Source organism: Tenebrio molitor, chromosome 8, assembly GCF_963966145.1.
Source record: "Tenebrio molitor chromosome 8, icTenMoli1.1, whole genome shotgun sequence".
Lineage (NCBI taxonomy): Eukaryota > Metazoa > Arthropoda > Insecta > Coleoptera > Tenebrionidae > Tenebrio > Tenebrio molitor.
Window position 1 is genome coordinate 16,790,469 of NC_091053.1, and position 26,162 is coordinate 16,816,630.

At 40.0% G+C, this 26,162-nt stretch overlaps 1 protein-coding gene and 1 long non-coding RNA gene across 3 annotated transcripts; one reads left to right on the forward strand and one right to left on the reverse strand.

Moving 5' to 3' along the window:
- Positions 1-232: 232 nt before the first annotated feature.
- Tusp (WD40 superfamily protein Tusp) lies at positions 233-26,024 on the reverse strand. 2 transcript variants are annotated; one of them, XM_069055587.1, is made up of 10 exons: positions 23,553-26,024; positions 14,019-14,183; positions 6,701-7,429; positions 3,732-3,956; positions 3,443-3,671; positions 3,137-3,390; positions 1,594-3,097; positions 1,353-1,543; positions 1,110-1,301; positions 233-1,059 (listed from the first exon to the last, which is right to left on the reverse strand). In XM_069055587.1, exons 1-10 carry the CDS (start codon positions 23,646-23,648, stop codon positions 943-945), a joined length of 3,702 nt encoding a protein of 1,233 aa, XP_068911688.1. In that variant the 5' UTR covers positions 23,649-26,024; the 3' UTR covers positions 233-942. The 2 variants fall into 2 exon arrangements, with proteins under 2 accessions (XP_068911688.1, XP_068911689.1); XM_069055588.1 differs by having other exon boundaries at positions 1,594-3,088; positions 23,553-26,023.
- LOC138136418 (uncharacterized) lies at positions 18,325-20,124 on the forward strand. The gene is made up of 3 exons (XR_011161279.1): positions 18,325-18,841; positions 19,416-19,568; positions 19,657-20,124. It is a non-coding gene; the product is annotated as an uncharacterized lncRNA (long non-coding RNA).
- Positions 26,025-26,162: the final 138 nt, after the last annotated feature.

Genomic DNA, 26,162 nt, shown 5'->3' on the forward strand with positions numbered 1-26,162 from the left:
TTACAATAATTTCACTCCCCACAATGTTTATTCGAGACGAAGAGTCCCTGAAACGCTCTTCTAACGATACATCTGACCTCGCCTCAAGATTTCGATCGACGATAACTTGATCCACCGCATTTTTCCCCAGAATATTTGTACCCGCCGGAAGTACACCCTCAAGGTCGCAACGATTGACAGTGCGTCGTGGTCTCGCGGTACGATAAGGGATGGGTGAGTGATAAAAGTGGAGTTGGTTCCATAAAAAAGCAATTTATTTATATATGCACATACAAATATCATTTACGAACAATATTTCTTTGTATATCCAAATTTGACAACACAAACTTCAAGTAGAGATAAAAATCTTCCAAGAAACGTAATTACAAAAAAACGTATATATCACACGTAACAGGTAACAATAAATTAAAGCGTTCGCATGTTTTTTACACATACAGTGTATAAAAATGATCGAGGTCTCCAAACTCTGAGGTCAACATAGAATTCTGTAAGAATCATTTAGAATATCCTTGTCGGTATTAGTCTATTAGGCTAATATAAAAATAGTGTGCCTTAGCCAACAGTTGTGTTTCTTTGATCGGACGGTCAAATAAGATGTTGAGTGTCTGCTTGCACTGTACCATCGATAAGTCGTTACAAATTCAAAAATGTCAACTGATCAACGAAAATAACAGACACACTCGCTTCCCAAATCCTCGGTAATACAAGTTACTTGAACGCAACAATTTTGAGTAAAGCGAAGTAAGGTGAGGCTGAGGAGTGTCTCTCGTTTTATTAAAATATCATTTTAGTCGCTTTTTACGCGATACTTTTAGTTCTCGCTTGTACTTGTTTATTGGTCGGCTTTAGTTGATTTTTAACCTTACTTTTCTTTACCGAACGATAAAATTGGCACCTTTGCAAAAATCTAGAGATATGCTTCGACTCGATTCTTCTATTGGATTACTTTAGTCTTTGCGTAACATTAGCTAAAGCCACCGCGAACGCCTGAAGAGCGGAAAATGGATATTGGAAATCTAAAGTGTAGGCGTTGCCGTCGATCCTCCCAAACTGCATCACCTTCAATCACATCTCGATTAATCAAAGAAACAACAACATCCGATCCTTACTTGTTTTCCTCTGAATTCAATTTGGAAATTCTTCGCTGACTCTTGGGTCACTCTCCCGCCGAAATCCAGTTGGTAGACTTGACTGTTCTCGTTCCACATGGGGGCCTTGTTGTGCATCACGAACTCGCGTCTTTGGGGGACGGGGTGGGTGTTGCAGTTGCTCCCGTTCGGCTCGATCTTGCCCCTCTTTAACTAAAACAAAACAAAACTCATCATCTGTAACAACGGATCAACTCTCGTTACTTTTTGTCTGAGCTGCGCCTTCTGGAAGGTCTCCAGGTCTCTGTAGTTCGTCCCGTTGAAGACCTCGTCGCCGGAGGCGGTCACCTCGTCGTCGGAACTCTCCTGGTTGCGGTTCTTCTTGTTCTTCCGTCCCAGGAGCGGCGACGAGAGGAGATTCTTCCGAATGGGGGACGCCGACTGAGGTCTCTTCCCTAAACAAGACCAGTTCAGCAGGTTCCATCGCACCAGAGCAACACCCTACCTTTCTTGCTGGGAGCAGGCGACGCCGGCGAGCTCCTCGGTAACCGCGGCGTCGGGGGCGGCGTCGCCTTGTCGTCTTCCCTCAACCTGGTGATCAGCTTCTCCAGATTGGCCAGGGCCTGCGTGTGGAGAGGCATTCCGTTCTTGGGAGTCTCGACTTGTTGGTTGACAGTTTTCTTGGCTCGTCTGGTCTTGGTGGTCTCGTTGTCGTTCTTCTTTCTCCTCATGAGAGGCGACCTCGAGGCGAAGAATCCCAGTTTGGCCGCCTCAGGTTTCTTGTTCGAGTTTTCGTCCACGTTCTCCGGAGAGGAACTGCTCGACTTGTTCACTTCCGGTATGACCTCTTCGATGCAATTCGCTTTGGCGATTGGTTCGGTGTTGGGGAAGAGATCGCTCGAATCGAGACTCTTCGATTTGCCGCAGTTCTTCAGTTTGGGCGTCGCGTTCCTCGCGTTCTGTCTGAAATTCTGTCTGCTCTGACGCTTCGTTTTGTGCTTTCTGTTCACCAAAACGAGTCTTTTCGGTGCGTCTTTTCGTAACATTAACAGAGCGACCTCGCTGGGAACTAATTGAGCGTCAACCATGTCCAAATAACCTACACTACAACTACGAACCATCGAGTCGGCTAGACAGAGGGTGGTCGAGGGGCGGATCAGGGTGGAGGGGCCCGGTAACGCGTCTTGGTGGTCTTCGTCAATGTAACTCATCTCTTTGTCGTTCGCTTTCTTCTCTGCTTTCGGTTCGTTCTTCACGATCACCGCTTTCTGGTGATGTTCGTTGATGAAAGTGGACTTCATCTGTTGGACGTTCGTCGAATAGTCGCTGGTCGAGTACGTGATCAGCGTCTGAGCTGGAGGTCTGTCGAAGATGATGTCGCTGGGGGCGACCGCGTTCTTCGGCGATTGCAACGCCGGCACCGACCCCTCGCAGCACAACGGAGAGATCGCGTGTCTCTGACTGCCGCTGCCGGTGGTACCGTTCCGGTACTGTCCCACGAAGCTGGTGCTCTGGGTGCTGTTGCCGGGACGCAGGTTCGAACCGTTTGACGTCTGTGGACGGAGATTATCACAAAAGCTGACCACCTCGCTCGACTCGACGTGGAACTCGTCGTCGTAGGACTCCGCCTTGGCCAGCGAGGGGAGGTTTCGGGGGACTTCGGCCATCGGCTTGGCCTTGCCCAGTCTGTTGCCCCGCGGCGACATCGGTGCTATCGGAGGGCTGTTGTCGATGGAGACCCGAGGGATTTTCTTCCCGTCCGCTTGATGCAACTCCTCCTCGTCTTCGGAGAAGAGGTTCGGGTTGAAATTCGGGTCGGGGACGACGGGGAAGTCGTCGCGCAGCTCCGTCATCACCAGAGTCATCTGGCGGGGTTGCAGGTGGAGCAGCGACGTCTTGTAGGTGACCTGGCCGAGGTTCGCCGGGACCGACGTGGCCAGACCGTGGATCTTGAACTTGGTGCCCCAGATGTTGGACGTCACCTCGACCAGGCGCACGTGCTGGATCGACTGCTACAGTGAAGCAATCGAACAAAGAAAAATACGTACCTCTGGTAAAGTATCGACGTAGGCGAGATCCTCCTGGTCTGCGTCTCCCGAACTCTGCCCGGACTGTCTGTCGTGGTTGGGGGCCCTACCATGCGACTTGTTCCTCCTCTTCCGCCTCCTCTGCATCCTCGGCGAACTGGTGCATCCTTCTTCGCGGTCGCTGTCCGAAGAGTCGGTCAGCAACCCCCCAGCGCTAGTCGAGTGACTGGACGATCCAGAACTCTTCGATTCCGGAGACCATTGCAGATGAATATCTGAAGACACACGCGTCTCATTATCATCGTCAAATCTTCGTACGTGCTTCACCTTCGACTTGCGGATCGAAGATGACAAACTCTGGTCGTATCTTGCTGGTGCGTTTGCCTTTGAGCAGCGGAACCAACCCGCCCAAGTACTCTAGATAGAGAGTGTAGCAGGTGCCCGAAGACAAGTTGTTGTCGTCGTCGTGTCGTATCATGGTGCAGTGCAACCTCACGGATCCTACTGGGGGCCTCGAGACGAACTCCCTGAGAGCGCTCGGTTCCGGGACGCAACACTGCGCACAAGAACGTGAACAATTTTGATTTGGGCATGTCGGAGGCACCGCGATACTCACCCTGATGGTTTGAGCAAACAGGTTTCCGATCAGATTGCGAATTCTAGGGGGCAGAGGCAAGGCGGGAAGTTGGTTCTCTTGTTGGATGGAGTCGTGAATTCGCAACCTGCACAGGAGCTGGAGCGTGGCGATCCTCCGCGATATCCAAGCGATGTGGATCTGGGTGCCGGTCGCTAAAAATAGCCTCTTGTCGTTGTGGCCCCAGGTTAAGGCTGAGACGGGGGCCTGGAATGACATTTCGTTCGACTACATACGTTAAGGGGTGTGGGGTGGTGGTAACGGGGATATTTTATGTTCCACGGATGTGAGATCCAGAAGAAATACAATAAAGCGATTCGAGAGGGAAGATTTAGGGAGATATAGGGAGATCGAAGAAGATGCGAGGATCTTACATCGAGATATGGAGGAGATACGAGATCCAGAACAGATGCGAGGAAGATTCGGAGAGATCAATGGGAAATACATCGAGATTCGAAAGAAGATACAAGAAAATCCCTGGGAGATTCGGGAAGATTCCGAACAGGGGGTTCATCGCAGATACAAGGAGATCCAGTATGGGATGTTCACGGGAGAAACTGGGAGATCTGTGGGAAATGCGGAGTGCTACGGGGAGAGATGGGGAGATTCGGCAAGGACACAAGGAAATCCAGGGAGGAGACAGGGAGATTCGGGGGAGATATAAGGAGGTCTGACAGATGTGGAATGTGGATCCTACAAAACTACAGGAAGATCCGGGAAAATCCGAAGAAAAATCTAGTCCATGACAGATACAGAAAAATCCGTGATGAGAGGGTTACGCAAGATACAAGGAGTTTCATGGACAAGACAGGCAGATTTGGGGGAGATACAGGGAGACATTGGAGGTACAAAAGAGATACAAGAAGCTTCATGGGAGATACAGGCAGAACCGAAGAAGATATAAGGAAATTCGGGATGGATATTTGTAGGAAGTACACGGAGATCAAGGATGGGAGGTCTAGGGGAGACATTGAGAGATCTGGGATGACCGAGTCCCGAGGAGATACAGAGAGATGCATGAAAAATACAGGGAAATCCGAAGATCAGGGATAGGAGGCGTAGAGGAGAGATACACGAAAATGCAAAAGATCTGAAAGAGATTTAAGGAGATCTGAGATGAGAGATTCAGAAGAAACATGCGGAGATCCGAGGTGGTGATTCCAGGGGAGATACAGATGATTCATGGGAAATACAAGACGATCCTGGAAAGGATGTCCAGGAGATAAACAGAGAGATCTGGGATGGGGGTTCAGCGTGGATACAGAGAGATCCATGGGTGACACGGGGAGGTACGGAGAAACCCACGAAGGGACGGGAAGGTGATGGGCTGGCAGATATAGGGAGTTCCTGGAATGGGGGAGATCCAGATGAGGTACAAGGAGGTAGATGGGAGAGACGAGAGACCCAAAGGAGATAGTAGGAGATCTGGAATGAGGCGTGCAGGAGAGATATGGAGCGATCCATGGGAAATATGGAGAGATCTGAGGAAGTACGGGGAGACTCAGGAAGAAACAACGAGATGCGAGATGGGAGAGATACAAGGAGATCTATGGGAAATTCATGAAGATCTATGAAAGATACAGCGGGATGCAGGATGGAAGATCCAGAAGAGATACAGGGAGATACATGGAATATAGTAAGAAACCAGGAATGGAGAGTCCAAAGAAGGTAGGAAATACAGGGAGATCCGTGATGGGAAGTCCTTGGCAGCTACAAGTAGGGGGATACATGGAGACCTGGGGGAGATATAGTGAGATCTGGGGTGGGAGATTCAGAGAGATCGAAAAAGATGCGAGGAAGATTCGGTGAGATCTATGGGAAATACATCGAGATCTGGGGGAGATACAGGAAGATCCTGGATGGATATACAGAGAAGGAACAGGAAAATCCATGGAAGATTCGGGAAGATTTCGACCAGGAGGTCCATGGCAGATACAGGAAGATCCAATATGGAATGTTCAGGGAAGAAGATGGGAGATGCGGAGTGATACGGGAAAGATGGGGAGATTCGGCAAGGACACAAGGAGATCCAGGGAGGATACAGGGAGATTCGGAGGAGATACAAGGGGGGTCTGAGAGATTTCGAATGGGAGATCCCAGAGAATGAGTTTCTTGGACAATTGGAGGAGATACAGGGAGACCGATGGTACAAAGGAGATACAAGAAGTCTCACGGACGATATAGCGAGATTCGCGATAGAAGATCCAGAGAAGACACAAGAAGATGCATGGAGATTCGTACACGGAGATCCAGGATGGGAAGTTTAGTGGAGACTTAGGGAAATCTGGGATGACGAGTGCAGGAAAGATACAGAAAGATGCATGAAAAATACAGGGAGATTCGGAATGAGGAGTCTAGGGTAAATACGAGAGACCCATGGGAGATATGGGAAGACCCAGGTAGACATAGGTAGATGCGGGATGGGAGATACAGGAAGAGCAGGGATAAGGAGATACAAGGAGATCCGAGATGGGAAGTCCAAGGGAGATACATAAAGATTAATGGAAAATACAGGGAGATCCGAAGAAACGCAGGAAGATATGGGAATGTGATGGGGTGGCAGATATAGGGAGGTTCTGAATTGGAGATCCAGTGGAGATACAGGGAGGCACATGGGAGATACGAAGGAGATACAGAGGGATTTTGGATAAGAGATCCAGAGAAGACACAAGAAGGAGATACAAGGAGATGGGGCGAGCAGGGAGATCCGTGACGGGAAGTCCAGAGTAGCTACAGGGAGGTTCCAGGGGAGATACAGGGAGATCTGAGGGGATAAAGAGAGATCTGGGAGAGAAATAGTCAGATCCGGGTTGGGAGATACAGGAGGCCTATGGAGATGCCGGATGGGAGATGTAACGAAGGTACAGAGAGGTCCACGGGAGACGATGCAGAGGTTTACGTTGATCCGAAGCAACAGGGGAACATTCGCCCCCTAGACCTGTTGTAAATACCTGACAAAACGGAACCGCCGCCGAGTACAGCAGCACCCCTTTCTCATTGTAAAACTTCAACAGATTGGTGTACTCCGCTTGCACTCCTCCATTCTTGCCATCAAACGCCACCCCCGCCACCGCCAACAGCTCCCTCGAGTTGCTCCACTCCATGCACGGCGGCCCTTGCAGCCCCGTATCCATCTGTATCGGCGAGACGTCGTCGAAAGTCTTCAATAAAAAGATGAACCCGTTCTGCAGGCACACCGCCAACACGAACTTCCTCTCCCCCGCATTCGCCACTCCCGGATCGCCGTCGTCGCCCTCCTCCATCTTGAACTTTTCGCACGACCACGCCATCGACGTGATTCCCACTTCCGAACTGAGCTGCACCTGGGAGACCATCGCTCCGTGCACGTCCATCACGATGATCTGGCCGGAGGTGGTGCCGAAGTAGACTTGCTGGTCGTCGGGCGTCCAGATGCCGCACGTTATGGTGGCTTCCAGGTTAAGCATCGACGACCAGTAGCGCTGGCCGGCGACGGAGCCGACCAGCACGAAACCGTCTTGGTAGCAGATGAGGGCCATTCGGCCGTCGTGCGACCAAGAGAAATGCGTGACCGGGGTATTGCGGTCGTTTATCAGCTCGATTGACCACCGACCCTCGTATTTTATCCAGACGAATATTATGCCCGAGCTGTCGCACGACGCCAGCTTCTGGTAGGGCTCGTTCCATTTTACGAGAATGACCTGGACAGAGGAGACCGCCGTCACATTAACAGACAAACTTGTTAGTCATTTCCAGCTGTGCCGGAGGGTTTGAGGATCGCAGAGGGAAGTCGTAAAAACGTTCAAAACGCTTTTCCCAAAAAGCCGGATTAAAAGCGTCTGGAGCTTTAACAACTTTCAATTTTGATTCCTCCACAAGTCATTCCACTTGTCTCGCCTAGTGCCGTGCACTGCGGTTGTTCAGAATGCAATTATACCGCAACTTTGTGGGTTTGCAGGTCGGAAACGAGCACGATTGCAGTTTTTCGGAAGTTGCAAGTTGGAAGTTTAAAAATGTTGCGAAACGAGCCACGTCACGGATGGTAATCATCAAACTCGGTATTGGCTTTACGTGGAGCAAATTATGCACGCGATCATAGATCATGCACACTGTCATTTCCAGCAGGATGGGGTATCGTTCTGTTCCGAACGTGATGCAAATTGCAGTTGAATAATCGATAGGAAGTCATAATAACGCGGCGCCAGTGATTTATTATTTTTTGACACGTTTTTGTGTTCACTTCGAGCTATCGTACTTATAATGTGTTAAATAAAATCTAGATTTGTCTTGTACATAAATGTATAGTACAAATTTTTGGACACGTGCATCGTGCACCAATAATTAGTTGCTGCGCATGCGCCAGTCACATATTTCGTTTCCGAAAACTTTGAATACAAATTCACGTATTAAACTTGGCGGATAAACCGTCACGTACTCGTAGAATCTACGATTCGTATGAGACAAGTTTCAGATTTTTCAAATATTTGCATCATGGAGATATATTTCAAACATTTATGTGGTGTAAAGTCTCTTTAACGACCGCGCCGGGGAGAAGAGATTCAAAGCGGGAAAAAGTGTTGAGTTTTGGGCGTGGCTTTGCAAGTCCGACTATCACTTGTCATAGCTTAAACAAACGCAAATTAAATACTCATATGTAGGGATTTGTCTTTGGTCCTCTAATATTCTCATTTTCTGTCTGCTAATTAAGATTAACCAGTCTTAGAGTTCTTGCTTGGGCAAGAAAGTTCACGTATTTTTTTTCTAATTATGTATCTTATACTTACTCTAGTTTCCAGAAAAAGTTAGTTTCGCATAACAATACTAGAATAACTTTTCTTATTTTTTGTCCCTTAATCGGAATAATACAATTTTTATAACGCATTTTTCCGGATTTGTTAAATTTAACAAAAGTCTAAATGTCTATTGATTTAGAATTACTAACCAAATAAAGAATAATCAACAACCGTCAATTTTTAATTGGTGTCCTTCTACATTATTGAAACCGTCAAAGCAAGGCACTTAAGGTAGTTGATTCACTATGTTCTGACTCATAACACACTCGGTGACAAGGTATTCAGGCCGGATTAATTTATAATTACTTATAATATCAAGTAAAGGTAATACAGTGATTATAAATGATTGTCTCATCGTAGTTGGCGGTGAAAACCATACAAATGTTGGATGTGCCGCAGCCTCGCAACATGAGACAGACTATTGTCTATTTTTTCCTGGTAGGCGGTTGCGCGCGCCATTTACAAAATCCTGCGACGACATGCGACCTCCCTATTTGTTAGTGGAATAGAGTAACCAAGAGCGAGGTAGCATTTCGTTGCAGTATTGTAGACAGATTTCCGGCGGTAAAAACTACCGCCAGTTTCGCCACCTACCGGCAAAACTAGTCTGACTCATGTTATGAGGCTTGCGGTACGTTCAATTATGCTACCAACGCCAACTGCGATGGCACAATTATTTATAATAATCCTGTACTTATAATAAAGACTTAAGTAAAATTATATCCCTGCCACACATCCAGTGTAAGTACTACATCACAGCACTTGCAACGTATTCTTGAACAATACATACAGGGTATCTCAAAATTCGCGAATTCCGAATTCAGAGCGTTGTAGGGGATCACTTTAGTAGTCCAAGTATGGAAATAAAAAAAAATCGGGACTCCCCCCACAAAGATACATTGGTTTGAAGGTGCACTCTTTGAACTGCGTTTTCTTCAAATACAAGCTGAAAAGTTCAGTGTTTATTGTTATTTATGGTGTAGATTATTGTGGAAAATAATAACGTAAAACAATTTTTTGAAGAATAGCTTTAATTTGGAGCAAAAAAAAAATGTAAAATTTTTGTAATTTTTCTTAAAAATGGAACGGCAACGTAGCTAGAATAATATTTTGTTACTGTCGATATGCAGGCTGCTATGAATTGAGCAAAATCAAAGTGCTTATATTTTTTTCAGGAAGAGCTCCACTGGGTCCTTCCCTACTCTGAATTCGGAATTCGCCAATTTTGAAACACCCTGTATAACAACAATGTAGGGTTTTGAATTTGAACGAAAACGTTTTCATTTATTGGCAACAATTCTGAATTGTGTTTTAGGTGAACTTATCAGCGGTAAAATCGTGATCTTATCCAAGTTCCACTAATTTTTTTACTGTTGCACAGATTTAGAAATGTTGATGTTATGGATTTGGTTCAAATTGTTGGAGTTTGGCATAGCAACATCAACAAAAAATGCATCGATATTTGTTTCAATTACAACTGCAATGTCCGGTCTATTTGCAACGAGATAATTTGTAATTTATTGCTAAATGAAATTGTGTTATTTTAGCAACACAATTGTGCCGGTATTTGTAGTCAGCTGTGCTAAAAACGAACATAATCAATAATTTGTTGTATTGTTTGACATCTTTTCAAGTTTTACAAGTTTATGATTACCTATCGCATACTCAGTAGAATCTCTAATAAAGTTTAAAAAAAAAATTATAAAAAAATTTGTTTCACAGTCTAGGACTGGTTTACAAATCTATGAGAGGCGTGATGACCAACTCAATAGACAGGGACCAATGGCTTAACGTGACTTCCGAATCACGAGATAGAATATATGTATATTGTTGATAATTTGATCTTGAACAGATATACGATAAATCCCTCAGTTTCAGGATATACTCGTATATATTTGCTTTTTTGTACTGTAACTCATTCACATAGGAACCGGTCCTCATGGCAACTGTTGTAATAATAACACTTACGGGTGGATTATGTTAAGCTATACGTTTCCAAATCTTTCGTTTTTCACAGCAGCTCTTGATCATAATTGTTTTTTTTTAACAGTAATTGTGATAGTTTAATCTTAAATTCATAAACAAACAAAACGACAATGAGCTTGAAGAATCATTTTGAAAAACCGTATCTTGGTTGTTGTCCTGATTTTAAATTGGGAACAGTTTGCCATGAATTCATTCAATGATTTAAAAATATAGGGTGTTCAATGTTCATTTAAATTTCCGGTCAAAGTTGGCGTTGAAAAGTCGATTGCGAACGCATCAGCGGTTTAAATCTAACCTCAGTTTTTGCGTTGTTTGTGTTTTTACACGAGTGGTGCGTTCACAATCCACTTTTCAACGCCAGCTTTGACCGGAAATTTAAATGAACACCCGATATTAATGTAGGATCGATTTGCAAATTTTTAAAATTTGAAGGAGCCATAAATGTGGCACTAAATCATATTCCTTTTATCATCTATAGTGTGGATAATGCAAATATTACGTTTGTTCCTTTTCACTTTCTCCACTATAACGGAGTTAATGATAACAGCTCTTTACAACCAAGAGTCCTTGATAAAACACATTTGTTCTTCATTAATTATCCTGTTTTTCAAACAACGGTGATAAATCATTTTTGTAAGACATGCGATCGTTATTTTGTAGATTGTTGATCAACAAGTAATTGGTTTATATTTGGACGCATATTATACAGGGTGCCTCAGCTAAGACTTTCGAGCCTAATAACTCGGGGGGAGATTCACGAAACTTTGCAAATTTGCAAATCGTTAACGAAACGGCAAATACAATGCTTCAGCAATGTCAGTTGCTATGGTTTTGGATTTGCAATGTCTTATCGAGCCTTACCGAGTTTCGTGAATGACCCCCTCAGTTATTTTCCAGCGGATTTTTGTGAAATTTAAAATGCAGATATTTTAGACGGTGAAGAATAAAATCCCATTAATGCAATCACCCAAGTCTTAAAAACGTAATTTTTACATGCCTTTTTAAAATGTTGAATCAATTAAGATTTACATAAAAAATTGATCATCAATAAAAAATGCTGTAGGGAAAAACTCGTCCTAGAAAGACGTCTGGTTTGCAAGAAAAAAAGCAAAAAAGTGTGTTAAACGTTCCTGCAAATGCAAAAACGTAGACGCGTATGAAACAAACGCGCAATTTTGCAGAATTTTGGTCATCCCTTTTCCCAGAAGCGCAGGTGACATATTTGACGTTTATCTTGCTAACCTTACAAACACTTACAAAGTTAAAGACAATATTTGGACGTAATTTATTATACTGGATGCTTAAATTCTTCCATAAAGGACTAAAACACTATCGGGATATTTTAGCAAGGTAATTTGTTCACGTACGCTTCCTGTGTCTTCAAATAAATTGACGACTCTCTTAACCTTATATTTTGTAAAGCCTACATTTGGATAGTGAGAAAACGAGGAAACGAACTGTCATTGAAGTTCTTACGACACTCTCCATAGGCATTTTTTTTTCCTTTTTCAACAATATTGAAATTTCTGCCGCTGCAGTCTATTTTTAGAGTATTTTAAATAAATTTTCACAATTTGACGTTTCTAATAAAGCGCGCCCAATTTTGACAGACTTTAAAGGCTGTACAAAATGTTGCTTGGCAATTAATCATCAATTGTTTCAAAAGGTAACTGCTCATATACCTTCAAATTTTACATTAAATTTTTAACGACAAAATCTAATCTTTTCGTTGAATCAGATCAGTGATTTACTTAATTGTTTGTGTATTGTGTTTTTTGTGTATTTTTTAATGTTTAACAATCTAATAATAATCGCGCATAATTTTCGATAAAGGAAACATGTGTTAAAATCACATTTTTTAACTTGAGGTAATTTTATTGTTACTGTTCAGTTTACCTGAACTTGGCTTGAGGCGTCGGCCATTTGCCACCCTACCCCCCACGCTCGTAGTTATATAATAGTGGTAGTTTTAGAATAAGTTTCACTTGCATTTCAGAGCTTGACATTAGAGCAAGCGTAAGTCAATTTTGTATACATACTTGCAATTCAGAGCTTGACGTTAGAGCAAGCGTAAGTCATTTTTGTACACTTATAATTCAAAGCTTGACAGTAGATCAAGTGTAAAGTGTAAGTCATTCATGTATGCGAGAGATCGGCAAACATCTAGTGTGTGTCTCAATAAATCATAGAATAATTATTCGCCTTTGATTCACGCGCAACAGTTACTAATTGAACCTTCACGGTCTGAAATATCTGCATTTTAAATTTCATAAAAATCCGTTGGCAAAGAACCCAGATATTAGGCTCGAAAGTCTTAGCTGAGACACCCTGTATTTGTATCAGATTTTTTTTTGTTTGAAACATGTTATTCACCGAAACAAAAATTCCGTAAATTCTGAAGGTTTCGTTATAAATCTATTTAATTGATTTAGAATATACTGACGTAAAAGCTCACATTTTTTAATCAAAAGTTATGGATTCTATCGTTTCCAGAAGTTTTCCATAATTATGTGTTTTACTAAAAATGAAAATATTTCAAGACTTATGTTTTTGATATTCATTAACTTTACATTCTCTAGTTTATTTGTTAAATCTTTTATTCTGATAATTTTATTATTAAAATCGCAAATATTTGACCAACCATTCTCAATTTCAATTCTGCTGGAACTTCATCATGTTTTGTTTTGATTTAATTAAAATTTCTGCAAACGTTCCCTCTTTTCATTGTTCTGAAATTATATGTTCTGATTTTTTTTATTCGACTTTTTGTGCATTCAACATTATCATGAACAAACCAAAACTCATTTAAATTCGTCGCGATCGAATCCTTTTTCAGTTTCATTCAAATCCTCTGCCGGAATACATTTTATGGACACTTAACCGAGTGCCGAATATCCTCCTGGCGAGGATCATTGAATCTCACGTTTGCCTTCGGGCCGTTTACGCAACATTTACAACATTCCATTTTCATAAAAGAGCGAAACTCCCCATCAGAGACAGCCGAGCTAACTATTGTTTAAAGCTAAATAAATACGACCCTTCGAGACAAAACACGCCAGATTTAGTCCGTTGCTAACTTAACTGTAATGTAAACTTTTCAAAAATAATACCCCAGACGTTACAAGAACACCAACTGACCCCGTTTTGCCTCCATAATGCGAAACGATAAATCTCCGCCGCGATTTTCAAGCCCTGCGATTAAGCGAACTTGGGGATGATTTATTTTCGTTTCGTCTTTGTTCGACCGATCGATTGCGATTGTTAAAACAAAAAGAAAATTCAAATTTGCCGCTGAGACGGTCGGTAGGGGTTGGCCCACAGGTCTAGTCGCATTGGTCAATTCGAAGGTCGCGCCGTGAAGAGCCGTCCGGTGATTGGTCGTTGACACAACAACTTTCACCGTTCGTATAAAAATACATATTTCCAGTGATCGCACAGAGAAAGACGGAAATTGGAATTGGTGTCGTCGATATTACTTCCGGACTGGTACATTTTCGAACGTTATTTTTACCTCGGATCGATGCCCTCTTAAATTGTAGTTCGTCCGGAGAGGAAAGTCAACGTTTTTCTTACAGTGGGAAGTGGTGAAAGTCACCCCGACGATGCCTCGGACGTTGCCCGTGGCCAACCATCCCTCTTGGTAGTAATTCGTCCTGTTCAGTTTCCATCCTTCGTCCTGGAACAAGGCAAAATCGCTAAGCAAACAAATTGAACACTGATCGAACGTCTTGTCTCATTCAATCCCGCTTTGGGAATTGGGAATGGAAAATAAAAAACAATCTCCGTTTGGTGGACGTGGAAACGTCTCGATTAGTCCTCCGGCTGCGTAATTATCGTCCTTGATTTGTAATTTCCGTCGAATACGGTCCCTGCAATAATTAATTTCGGAACGAGTCGATCCCTCGATATTGGAATTGGACAATTTCCAGTCCCGTATTTGTGCGGCGAAATCACGCCCCACGACTGTTTGAGTTGGTAGTACTGAATTTTATTTTTAAATGGTACAACTGGAGTATCTTCCGGTTGTTGACGTCAGCTATCTTTCAAACAGATCAACAAAACACGGTTGCAGTGTAGCCAACAGCCGAATAAAAAATATTCTTAATTCTATTGCCAACTGAAACAGTTGTAGTTTTTACTTACTAACCGTGACATTACACGGGTCCTTGAGTCCTTGCTCGGGCAATTTATTAACGCCGCCTCGCGTAATAAAACGAAATGAAAATTCTTCGGCGAGCTTTCACCAAACGTCATCGTTTTCTCAAAGGGCAAGTGTCAACATAATTCTCGTCGGGAGTGTCGGGTGCGCAACGGTTGAACTAAAACTCGCTCGGGACACTACAGCGATTATCGTAATTTCGGGTGATTCCCCTCCCCGGAAGCGAACTCCACTGAACAACAAGAAAGCGAGGAAAGAGAGTACAAATTCTCTTGTAACCCGGACCAATTATCCGACAAGAGAAGATGCTCGCACCCCCTATTTCCTCATCTGCGACCCTCCGAATAAATTGATCGGTTATTTTTATCTAACCACCATGAGACTCGATCTATTCCGGGTTTTGTGCCGAGCAACTCCACCGCTCTTAATCAAGCTCCCTTCGCCCTAGTTGGAGTTTATTTTGCATTTCAAACACTTCCTCCGGGCTAGAGTGCAGGTATTCGGCCGCTTTTATATGTGAAATTACGTTATCCACAACTTGACAGTGTAAACACATTACGTTATGCAGCGACGGAGGGTGGAAAATCGATCCGGCTGTAGGACCGACGAATTGCAGCCGTGCAATTAATTAGCATTTACTCTTTTGTTGGTGTGATGCAAGAACAAGGACGAAATCTGTGACGGTGGAAGCGTCGTTTTTCGCAACACCGAAATTATGATGGATGGTCGACGAGATTCGTGTTGGTTCGCTTTTTAATCAGCTCATCTGACACCAAAACGTTGATCAAAAAGGACAAAAGAGAACTTCAGGTTCTTGGTTTAGACACCGTGTCGAGGAAATGATGCGGAAGATGATAATGTCTCGAATGCTCTGTTATGAATTAATTACGCAGTCAGATGAGAAAAAATGGCGTGTTTATCAACTAATATTAAAAAATGTTGGAGATTTCGGACGCAGATACCAATGGGGGAGTCACCCATCCAAATATTGACCACACCCAGTGTTGCTTAACTGATGAAACGAATGTGACGAATTGAATTTATTTTTAGTGCTCGGGTTGTAAGTGTCAATTTATAATTATTTATGTTTCAAAAGCATAAAAAATGCCACTGTTCTATACAAATGTTGCTTTTGTGGACAACACATTTTGATACTCGTATTTACATATTTGCTGTAACATACTTAGGTTCACCAGTTCAGTTTAATTCCACCTAAGTATGTAGATACAAGGTGATCAAGAATTTAATCAAGAAGGGCTGTTTGAGTTGGTATACTGAATTTTATTTTTAAATGGTACAACTGAAGTATCTTCCGGTTGTTAACGGCTTGACACTGTCAGCTGCAGCATTGACAAGTAATATTTGACATTTCAAATTAAATTAAACATACTGGTGAATCGATTCGAGAGCCTAAAAAGAAGTATTAATTTATGTTTAGAGTAAAATGGGGGAAATTTCGAGCATTTCCTTTAGTTATTTTTTAGATAATTGTTCTGTATTTCAAGTTAAATTTTTTTTTAGCGTTAATTTTTACACTCATAACCTACCATTTTGTCGTTGTTAATATTACGATTGTTTTAACAACGTAAAAAGTCCTTCTTGATCACCTGGTCTGTAATTCAATACATACATACAACGTGATCAAGAATGACTGAATCTGTTGGTAACAATGAAAATTTGAATGATTTTGGTACCACTGTAATCTAAACGCATTTCCGGTTGTCAGATTTGACAGAGTTGACAGGCGAATTTGACGTTTACCATCAAAGGGTCATTTTTATAATAGCATAAAATTACCCAGCATAACCTAATTTTTTTTTAATGTCGTGTCAAGTTAAAATATCCGATCAGTACCAATTACGAAACAGAAAAACACCAATATTTTTCAATTGTTTCATTGCCAACAGACTCAGTCATTGTTGATCACGCTGTATTATACACATTAATCAACGTGTTCTTTTTTTCTGACTGTGGAAACGCAAATACGCAGATTTGTTCGTTTTCTCATTAGATAATGGAAATTTTGTTAAAATTTCATGGTCATAAAAGCAAAAACATAAAAGCGGCTGACTATAAATTAATGTGTCTTTTTTCTTAAGTTGGGAACATTTTTCAAAACCTGATATCTTAATTAACACATTGCCGTACAAAACGTCATTTTGACATTTTAAGTATTAATAAGTTGTGTTAAATAGGGGAGTACGCCTATGTTTTTGTCAATTATCACATTAAAAAAGAATTGACAACACAATAATCAACAATAGTATTACCAATCTATGAAAAAAAGGATACATCTTTTATTTATAGGTTAAATTCTCATGTTAGAAATATTGGGTGCTTCAAAATGATTGCGGAGTATGGCAACTATGTACGAAAATTGATGTGGCAATTGTGTGGGTAGGATAGAGCTGACATTTCTTTGATAGTTCATAGTCGCGCCAAATTAACGTGCAATGGTATAAAAAAAATCAATGCACTTTGGTTTTTTTTTGCAAAGATTTAGGTTAGCAGTAATAAAATTTTACTAAATGTAGGGAATTTAATGATATCTATTGGCTATACCAGCCAACGCTTGTCATTTTTAATATCATTGAAAGTACGCAAACTCGCCTTTAAAATTTGAACGTGATTGTTAAAATGCCTCGCAAAGTGAGACATTATTAAACTCTCAAATTAGTTGTTATTAACTTTATTAACATGCTGCACTACTAATATCCAAGTGTACAATGTTGCCAGCTCTATTTTGGGTGTAAATTGCGGTGTTGGTGGATCTTTGATAAAGAAACAGACTGTATCTGAAATTTTAAGGTTATCGAAAATTATGTACAAATTGATCTCTGATAAGATGAACCGTTGTTAGGTACAGTCGATGGACAAATAAAACTGGGACAAAAATGACAATCACATAAGTTAAAATTTACAAATTTGCATCTTTTAATTACGGCTTTATCACAAATAGGTTAACTTTGGTATGACATATTATACAGACACTGACAAATATATTGACAATTCAATGGTCTGATTTACATAGATTAAATTTGAAGTGTCCCAGTTTTATTGGTCCACCGACCGTACCTATAATGTATTCCAATTTTAAAAAAACGAAGCCTTGGCCATGACAATCTGACAGATTTCATCCTGTATATCTGAAGAAAATTTTGGTTAGGAATTTTGAAAATTTTGAAGTCACAATGTTGCCATACTTGTGTTCCGCTTTTTTACGAATCGATTGAAACTGTATTAAAAGAAATTAATAGAGAACCAGAGTGTGCCCGAATTGTCGAAGTTGTACTATGCGGCCAAAAAATTTTAGCCGTCAATTTCTGTCACTTCAAAAAAAAAAATTGTTTAAAATGTGTGTAGCACTTCAACACACTACGTTTTGTCTCAAAAGACACAACTTTTAGCATTATGCACTTGTAGTAAATCCTTTGAATTATTACTTTATGTTGTTTAATTTAAAATAAATTAGAAAAACGTCAAAATGACATTTATTGATAACTTTATTTACTTTTTGTTTTAGAATCATCTTGCAACATAGGATTTCAAATTTAGTTAAAAAAGGTTTACAACCAACATGAAATGAAATATAACTAGAGTGCCAACACTTTAAGGAGAACACACCAATAAAGTTGCGCGGCAGACGCAACTACGTTGGTCGAGCACATTTTTCGATTTCTAGGGTGGGAAGGTAGAACCGCTCACGGGTTGTTTTCTATTGCATTAAAATCAGTTCTTTTCAGAACTAAATATTTTTTATTTCTTTATTTGAGCGAGGTTAGTTTTGATAAAAGCGGTATCACAATCATTCAAATAAAAACGTATGCCCCCATTTCTGAACGCAAGTGATACGCCACTGCACAAAACTTCACGGACAGATTTGGATGACTCAACGTGTTCTCCTTAATGTGTGCGGACTCTAGTACTTTCCTCAGTACTGCCAATTTAACAAAATTAAAGCATGGCAACCTATTGTTTTTTTAAAGATGGAATAGATTATATTTCACATCTGCTCTAACAACGTTATCAACCTCTTATTATTTTTATCTTATCTTATATTCTTTTTGGAAGCTATTTCAGTAGTCTAGAGGTGTGCGAATAAAATATTTGGCGTAAGCTGTTAACCCAAATTCTTAAAGTTGTTTTCTATCATGGAGGCGAGGCAGGAGCCAGTGGTAAGCAGAAGAAACAGAACTTTTAACTGTTTATCAATTATAGCTACAAATAATATACAGGGTGTTAGATAAATGTCCCTGCCAAACTTTAACCGCGATCTACTGGTATTCATGTAGAACTCGCAACATTTAATTTTTGAGGTACAATGTTTTTTTAATTACTTTAAGTCTTCTACGTTGTCCCACAATCTCGTAGGTAAAATTTCAGCACATTTTAAAAATAAACTCTGTATATCATATTTTATAAAACGTACACCAATACGGTTTTCTTGTTTTAAAGCATATTTCCTAGAGGTTACTTCGCATTGGCGTACGTTTTATAAAATATGATATACAGGGTGTATTTTAAAAATATGCCCAAATTTTACCTACGAGGTTGTGGGACAACGTAGAAGACTAAAAGCAGTAAAAAAAAATTTTACCTCAAAAATTAAATGTCAATTTATTTTATGACATGGAATTTTTTAAATATTTTTTCCGAGTTCCACATGAAGCCAGTAGCTCGCGGTTAAAGTTTGGCAGGACATTTACCTAACACCCTGTACATATACATATACCTATGGTTTTTTCCCAGAAAGTGAAGAGGCAACATCTTTTTAGAGGGATTAACTTGCCGGAGAAAACAAAAAATGTGTTAAAATCGAGGGTTTCAAAAATTAAAAATGATTTGCGTCAACAAATATTGAACAAAAAAAATATTGAAATCCTAGAATTGAAAAAAGCTTTTGTAAGTAAGTAATGTGATATTGATGATTGGTGCGGATTATTTAAGTTATACCTAAGTTACGTAGGTACTAGTCGCTGATATGTTTTAGGCCCAAGCAAACTGGAAATTGCTACAAAGAACGACCTTGACTGCCTGGGATGTATTGGAGCTGTTTGAAGAACTATATCTTGGATCTGAGGATTCAAGCACTAGGAGGGAAAAATATAAGAATTATGCCAAGAAAGCCAGTATATCCGCAGAATTAGAAGCCTGGGATTTCACAGTAGATACTTTTGCGTGTGCAGCCGCAGATTTCTACCAAAGGCTGTTTAGCCATTGCGGTGACCCTATTTTACAACAAGCGGACAACACAAGTCTATGCATTGAGGCCGAGGCTTTACAGGACTCGGAGTGGAGGGTCCTAGGGGTACTTTGGAAATTGCTCCCACTTCCATCAGGGACCCTCGCAAGATGCAATAATTCTGGATCCAGAACAGTAATTATTAATGATTTACAAAGTTTAAAAATTAATTGAATTGTTGTTTTTTTTCTTATTTACATATTTAAATTTGATCAATTTGTGTTTTTCTTAATTTAACAGCATCATTGGTTCTTTCGTTAAATCAAATCTTATGTTACAATCTACCTACTCTTTTTTCTTTACTTTTATTCGATTAGGTAATAAATATACTCTATAATCATTCATTTATTTACTCGAATAGAAGAATTCATCTACTTTGTCGACAACAAAATAATTGCAAAGTTACCAGATGTCAGTTATGTCAAAAAATAAAATATTTATTTATTTTTTGAGCTACAATTTTTTTAAATTGCTTTTAGTCTTCTACGTTGTTCCACAACTGCGTAGGTAAAATTTCGGCACATTTTAAAAATACACCCTGTATATCATATTTTATAAAACGTACACCAATGCGGTTTCCTTGTTTTAAAGCATATTTCCTATAGGTTACTTTGCATTGGCGTACATTTTATAAAACATGATATACAAGGGTGTATTTTAAAAATGTGCCGAAATTTTACCTACGAGGTTGTAGGACAACGTGTAAAACTAAAAAGAATAAAAAAAAATTGTAGCTCAAAAAATAAATGTCATTTTATTTTTTGACATAGAATTTTTTAAATATTTTTTCCGAGTTCTACATGAAGCCAGTAGCTCGGGGTTAAAATTTCTGCACAACTTTCAAAAACACCCTGTATTCTGCTATATTGTTGTTATTATTTATGAAAATTCCTTCTTTGCTTCGTACGTAACGTAAGATATTTTGCCAATGTGGTTGGCAATTTATTTATCAATACGGATATTTCTATGAAGTGATAATTCCTTTAAAAAAAGTATATTTTGTACACTATCATTTATTGTTATTACCTACCATGATTTGCGAGCTTCTTTCTTTTTCGCGTACGTATCCTAATAGTTTTTGCCAATGTGTCCAATTAGCTTGCAATTTGTTCACCGCTACATAGTATTCTTACTTCCCATTATTACCATCATCTGTTATTTATTATTGTTATTATTATCTTTGTGCACGTTCAAGGCGCCACCTTTGATTGGTTCAACAGTGCGACAGCACTCTGTAATCTCGGTGAGAGCATCAGAGCTGACATTTGTTTTGTGAAACAACAAAAACCAACTTTAACTGTCAATCTGTAGTGTCGTCCTTGACCTTTCGAATCGACTCGGGACGTGAAACCTCTTCCAGGATCGTAATATACGGTACTTGTGCGTTTCCACCCAAAAAAAATTAATCCCAGACATGAAACGTCCTAAGCACCTACCGCAGACGCAAAGCAGTGCTTTGAGCCGAAAATGCGGCGTGCCCTCCGTACAATTTTAACAAAACGATCTCCATTCAATTTAACAGGGAGAATTTTTAATGGGGCCGAGCTACTTTGATCTCCGAGATCCTCTCCGCGCAGAAATCACAGTCCTGACGTCAACTCTTCGGACATTTTTTACGATTCTATCCGAATTTCTTCTGCGTGATGGATATTTTTAGTAGAGTCGTTTCACGTGTGACAAAATTCGAAAAGCGGCCGAGCGTTGAATTAAAACTGGGTCGCCAATCTGCCAACATCTGTCTTCGGGGGTGAGTCCTTTAAAAATTCAGGGTTGGCGCAGGATGGAAGCGTTTTTTCATTCGTGTGCATTTTCGAATTGTATCGGATCGCTATCGCCGCTTTCAATTCCACCAGATATCGTCCTTCGTGCGTAAACACATGAATTATTAAATATCCTTTTTCTGTTTCATACCCTTTTCGATTTAATCCAATCTCTCAGTACACGTGCGCCGACGGGAAAAGAATTCTTCAGCGCTAATCCTCACAGTATTCACCCAACGAGAAAAAATTTTAAACCGTCCGGGAAAGGGTGCAAGATTGGAAATAATATTTTTAGGCGTTCTCAAAAGCGGACGAAAAGTAATTCTTTTTCGGACGCACTTTTTCAGACGCTGAACCGTGGTGCCATCTGTTGGTCTGTTTAGTAAGTTAACAACGAAACGGACAAAACCGATAATTGTCCTGTCACCATAAATTATATAAATAAGTACATAATTGTATTGCATATATGTAGTAAATTTCTCGTTTTGTTGGGAGCTGATACATTTTTTTTGTTAATACGTAATAAGTTTCTCTATTTGAAAAAGGTAGATACAAAATAAATTTGTAATACTTATTTTTAATAATGCCTTTTGCTTTGTGGTTCGTGCGGTCGCCTAAAATTTTTATGTGCACTTCTGCCAAAAAGCACCTTTTGTCCTCGCCTGTTTTCAAGCCTCGGCTACGCCTCGGTCAGAAAACTTAGACTCTGACTTTTTGGCCTTGGTACACAAATAACTATTCAACAGCACTTGCAAACTGTTCACTTTGTCCTAAACAATTTTTTCATATTTTTCTAATGTATGTAGTGTTAACAGCAGTACGGCTAGCCGTACTAGACGTGACAGGACCCACTCCATCTACGACGTACGTCACCCAAAGCTCACATGGGATTCAATTATTGCAGAGGAGATGAAAGTCTTCTCGATTGACAGTCTGCTTCGTTTGTTTCTAAACCAAGGCCACCGGCTGTACTGACGTCACCTCACACTAATTAAAGTGGCACGAGCAATTTTCGATTGATAAAAAATGTTATCAAGTCGTAATCGCATCGTACATAAAAAACATCTTTTTTATGCCTCGCATCAAGGGTGATGGCTTCGCCCCGACCGCATTTCGTCGGCTTCTAATGGATTTCATCGGAATATAGACAATCCATCGCGTCGTCATTGTCACGTATTTCGAGAGGAATTATCGAAATTGAATTGGGAAAAAAACGAGAGAAATTAATATTACTTATTTCTTCCCGCTGCGACCTCGAGCTAATGAAATTTTTATGACTGGTGGGCAGTAAGCCGGAGTTATTTCATGAATTTAATAACACAATAGTAATAATACGGCGAATAAAATTGTTATTGTTATATCCAGCCAGGGAGTAATTTTAATCAAAAACATCTTTTTTGTTGCGAAATGACGACGTCTTGAGCTTCCAGGGCGTTGCTCTACTTAGTACTGTGTACAGAGGAAATGATTGATTCTATTGGGACTCTATAAATAAAATATGAACCCTTTAATTTCTGCGTCGGCTTCCGATAACCTCCACAAAGCTGGCTGTTAAAAGTGTGATAAAGATTCTTTTGTACTTTTGGCGGAGGCGCCGGGTCTCGGGTTTCAAAATATATTTGCATCAATAAATTTTCTGCAAAGTTTAAATTCATTCAAGCACTTCGAAACTGTTATCGGCTTCATCTTCAACCCACATCAAATTAATTTCAAATTAAAAAGTTATAGTCATTGGCAGTTTCATGCAGTGGTGACCTAATTTCTTGCTAATCTATTTTTGATAACACAAGAAAAATAAAAATAATGACTTGAGTAAACGATAAAAAATTACACTTTGTGCTCACGCTAAAGCCCCCGGCAACAAGAAAAATCACACCGATTTACCTCTGGCAGCTCGTCCGGCACCTTCCCCATCCAAGTGAGCGAAAGAATGGAACAATCACTTTTGGCATTGACAGTCCTCTCGAAGTGCAGGTGCATGTTAAAGCTTGATGGGATCGTACCGGTCACACTCACTCACATGTTTCGTCTTGACGTATTTATAAAAATAAAAAACAACGAAGATTCGATTCGGTCTCTCTTCGATTCGATGCGTATGTGTGTGTGTGTGTGTGTGTGTGTTTTTTTCTCCTTCCGACGTGTTCCCGTGTTTATGTCGGATTTGCCAGTGTAACTCACCGTTTATCGATTTTAACGTCAATAAACATATGGGTGCAGAGCAGTCGACGAACGTCTACACCTCAACATCTCAAGACTTATATTGATTTTGATTTTCGGGGTAAAATCGTCAGGAATAAGCTGCGAGCTTTCAGCGGTGGCGCATTTTACAGCAAAATGGAAGCGCATGCTCGGCGGCGAGCTTTCGGGAAAGGGGAAATCGGACTCGCGAACAAAAATTAAAAACAACGGGGCGACCCTTCCTGGTTATTATTCTATTAAAAAAATTATACAAACACGAACGTGATTGTCATGTTCTTGGTAAGTAAAGTGCAAAAACAAAGCACTTGTGTTGACAAGAAACAGGAGCGTTAAATCAAATCCAGGAAACAATCTGGAAGGTTAACGTAATTTTCAAAATTCAAGAAGAAAAACAATATAAGTAAAGAAATACTCGAGTAAAGTTCTATACTTTTCAATTTTCAACCCACTAACTTTTTTGATTATAACTTTTAAACAACCATTCTGTAATGTTTCGTTTTTTAATCTAGCAAGAGCAACACAAAACCCAACAGCCCAGCTAAAGCGAAAAACGCGACGAAGAAGAATCGAAAAATTGTGTTATTAAACTTTTCTCGAGCAAACAGTTGCATCGTAAAAATAGTTATTTACATTAGAGTACGGTAGGAGTATTTTACAGCGCGAAAACTAGATTTGAGGCACGAGGCGAAGCCGAGTGTCTAATTAGTTGGAGCGCTGTAAAATACCTACCGCACGACATTTGTATTAGACTTTTCAGCTGACCAAATATACGTTAGACCATTAATAACTGAAGAAATAATGATTCTTTGTTTAGTTTCAATTTTCCTGGCTTTAGAAATCCGGGAAAACGTTGTTAAAACTCGAAATGACTAATATTTTCGTTCGACGTCAGTATCTCACAGCCTATTTGCACCACAACCCCCTGGGGTATATTATTTAATAATATCAGGGGCGAGTCTTCCCTTCGTTTATTTTTAATTGGAGGGACAGTTGATGAGTACGGAGTGCTGGGTACGCAGCACATGTCACTCTAGATGTTAAATGTCAATTCGCTCCAATTTGATTCTCGTTTGAATTTCTCTCCGGAAGACTTTATCATTTTCTATCTGATCCTCTCGTATCAGTCCCGTTAAATAAAAGAGGACCCTCGAGTATTAAAACGGAGATTTTTTCCTTCTTCGTACTTTGTAATTTCTCATCTATTATTTAGCGATCTTCGCTTTTCGGTCCGTCAGTGCCTCTAATGTTATCAGAACGGGGGATGGGGTGCGATCGACGAAAGGGAAAAAAGAGTTTGCATTTTTTAACGTGTACGAATTTTTTCTCACGTTCCGAAACGTGATTGCCCAAAATGTTTGATTTAAAAAAAAGTAACGTTAAGGACATAGAAATTCTTCATAATTGTAAAATAGACAAATATGACTCCTCAAGATCAAGATCAAGTCAGCCTTGGAAACGTCGGTGATTTGTCCAATAAAATTTAAAAAACAGAAGAAAAATGGCGGAACTGAGAATTTTTAAAAGAGGTTTTCCCATTGAAAATGCGAGAATTTTCAAACAAATTTATTTTAATAAATTGTAGCAATACGTATTGCATAAACTCGAATGCCAGAAAATAAGTATTGGAATTTGTTTGTTGATGATTGGCGATCATATGTACAGCAGTGGTTCAAGTTACAACAAGATGTCTACCAAGAATTTGACGCAACACTTAAATTGACGTCAAAAAATAAGTTGTAAAACCTGCATTTTCTTCTTCTTTCGGCTTTGTTTAAAACATTATGTATGTCAAAATATTGGCAACTAAATTTAATCGTATCAGAGAGTTAAAATAATACTTGGATAGGGTAACTCCATGTTTAAATAACCCGCCAAAAATTGTAAAACCAAAATTGTTCCGCCATATTGGTCGGTACAACAGATTAAATCCAAGAGCAAAGTTCTCTTTCATTCTTCTGAAACTAAGTTCACGTTGTGGTTAATATCGGTGTTTTAATTTGACATTTCTTTAAAAAGGGGGTAAGTTTAAAAGATCATTATTATCATTGTTGTTATTTGCCACTACATAATAGGTTTCAGTGACGTCATAAACATGTATTGCTCATTTCAAAATTAGTAGAAAGCATTTTGAAAAACTCTACAAAAAGTCCTGGATCACGTGCCCTTCAAATTGAATCCGTAAAAACTAAAAATTTTTATAAATTCATCAAGATTTTCTGTGCAATCAGAAGAAAAATTGTTAGTTACGATTTTTTTTAATACTTATTTCCAAAGTATAAAAATTAGTATTTGATG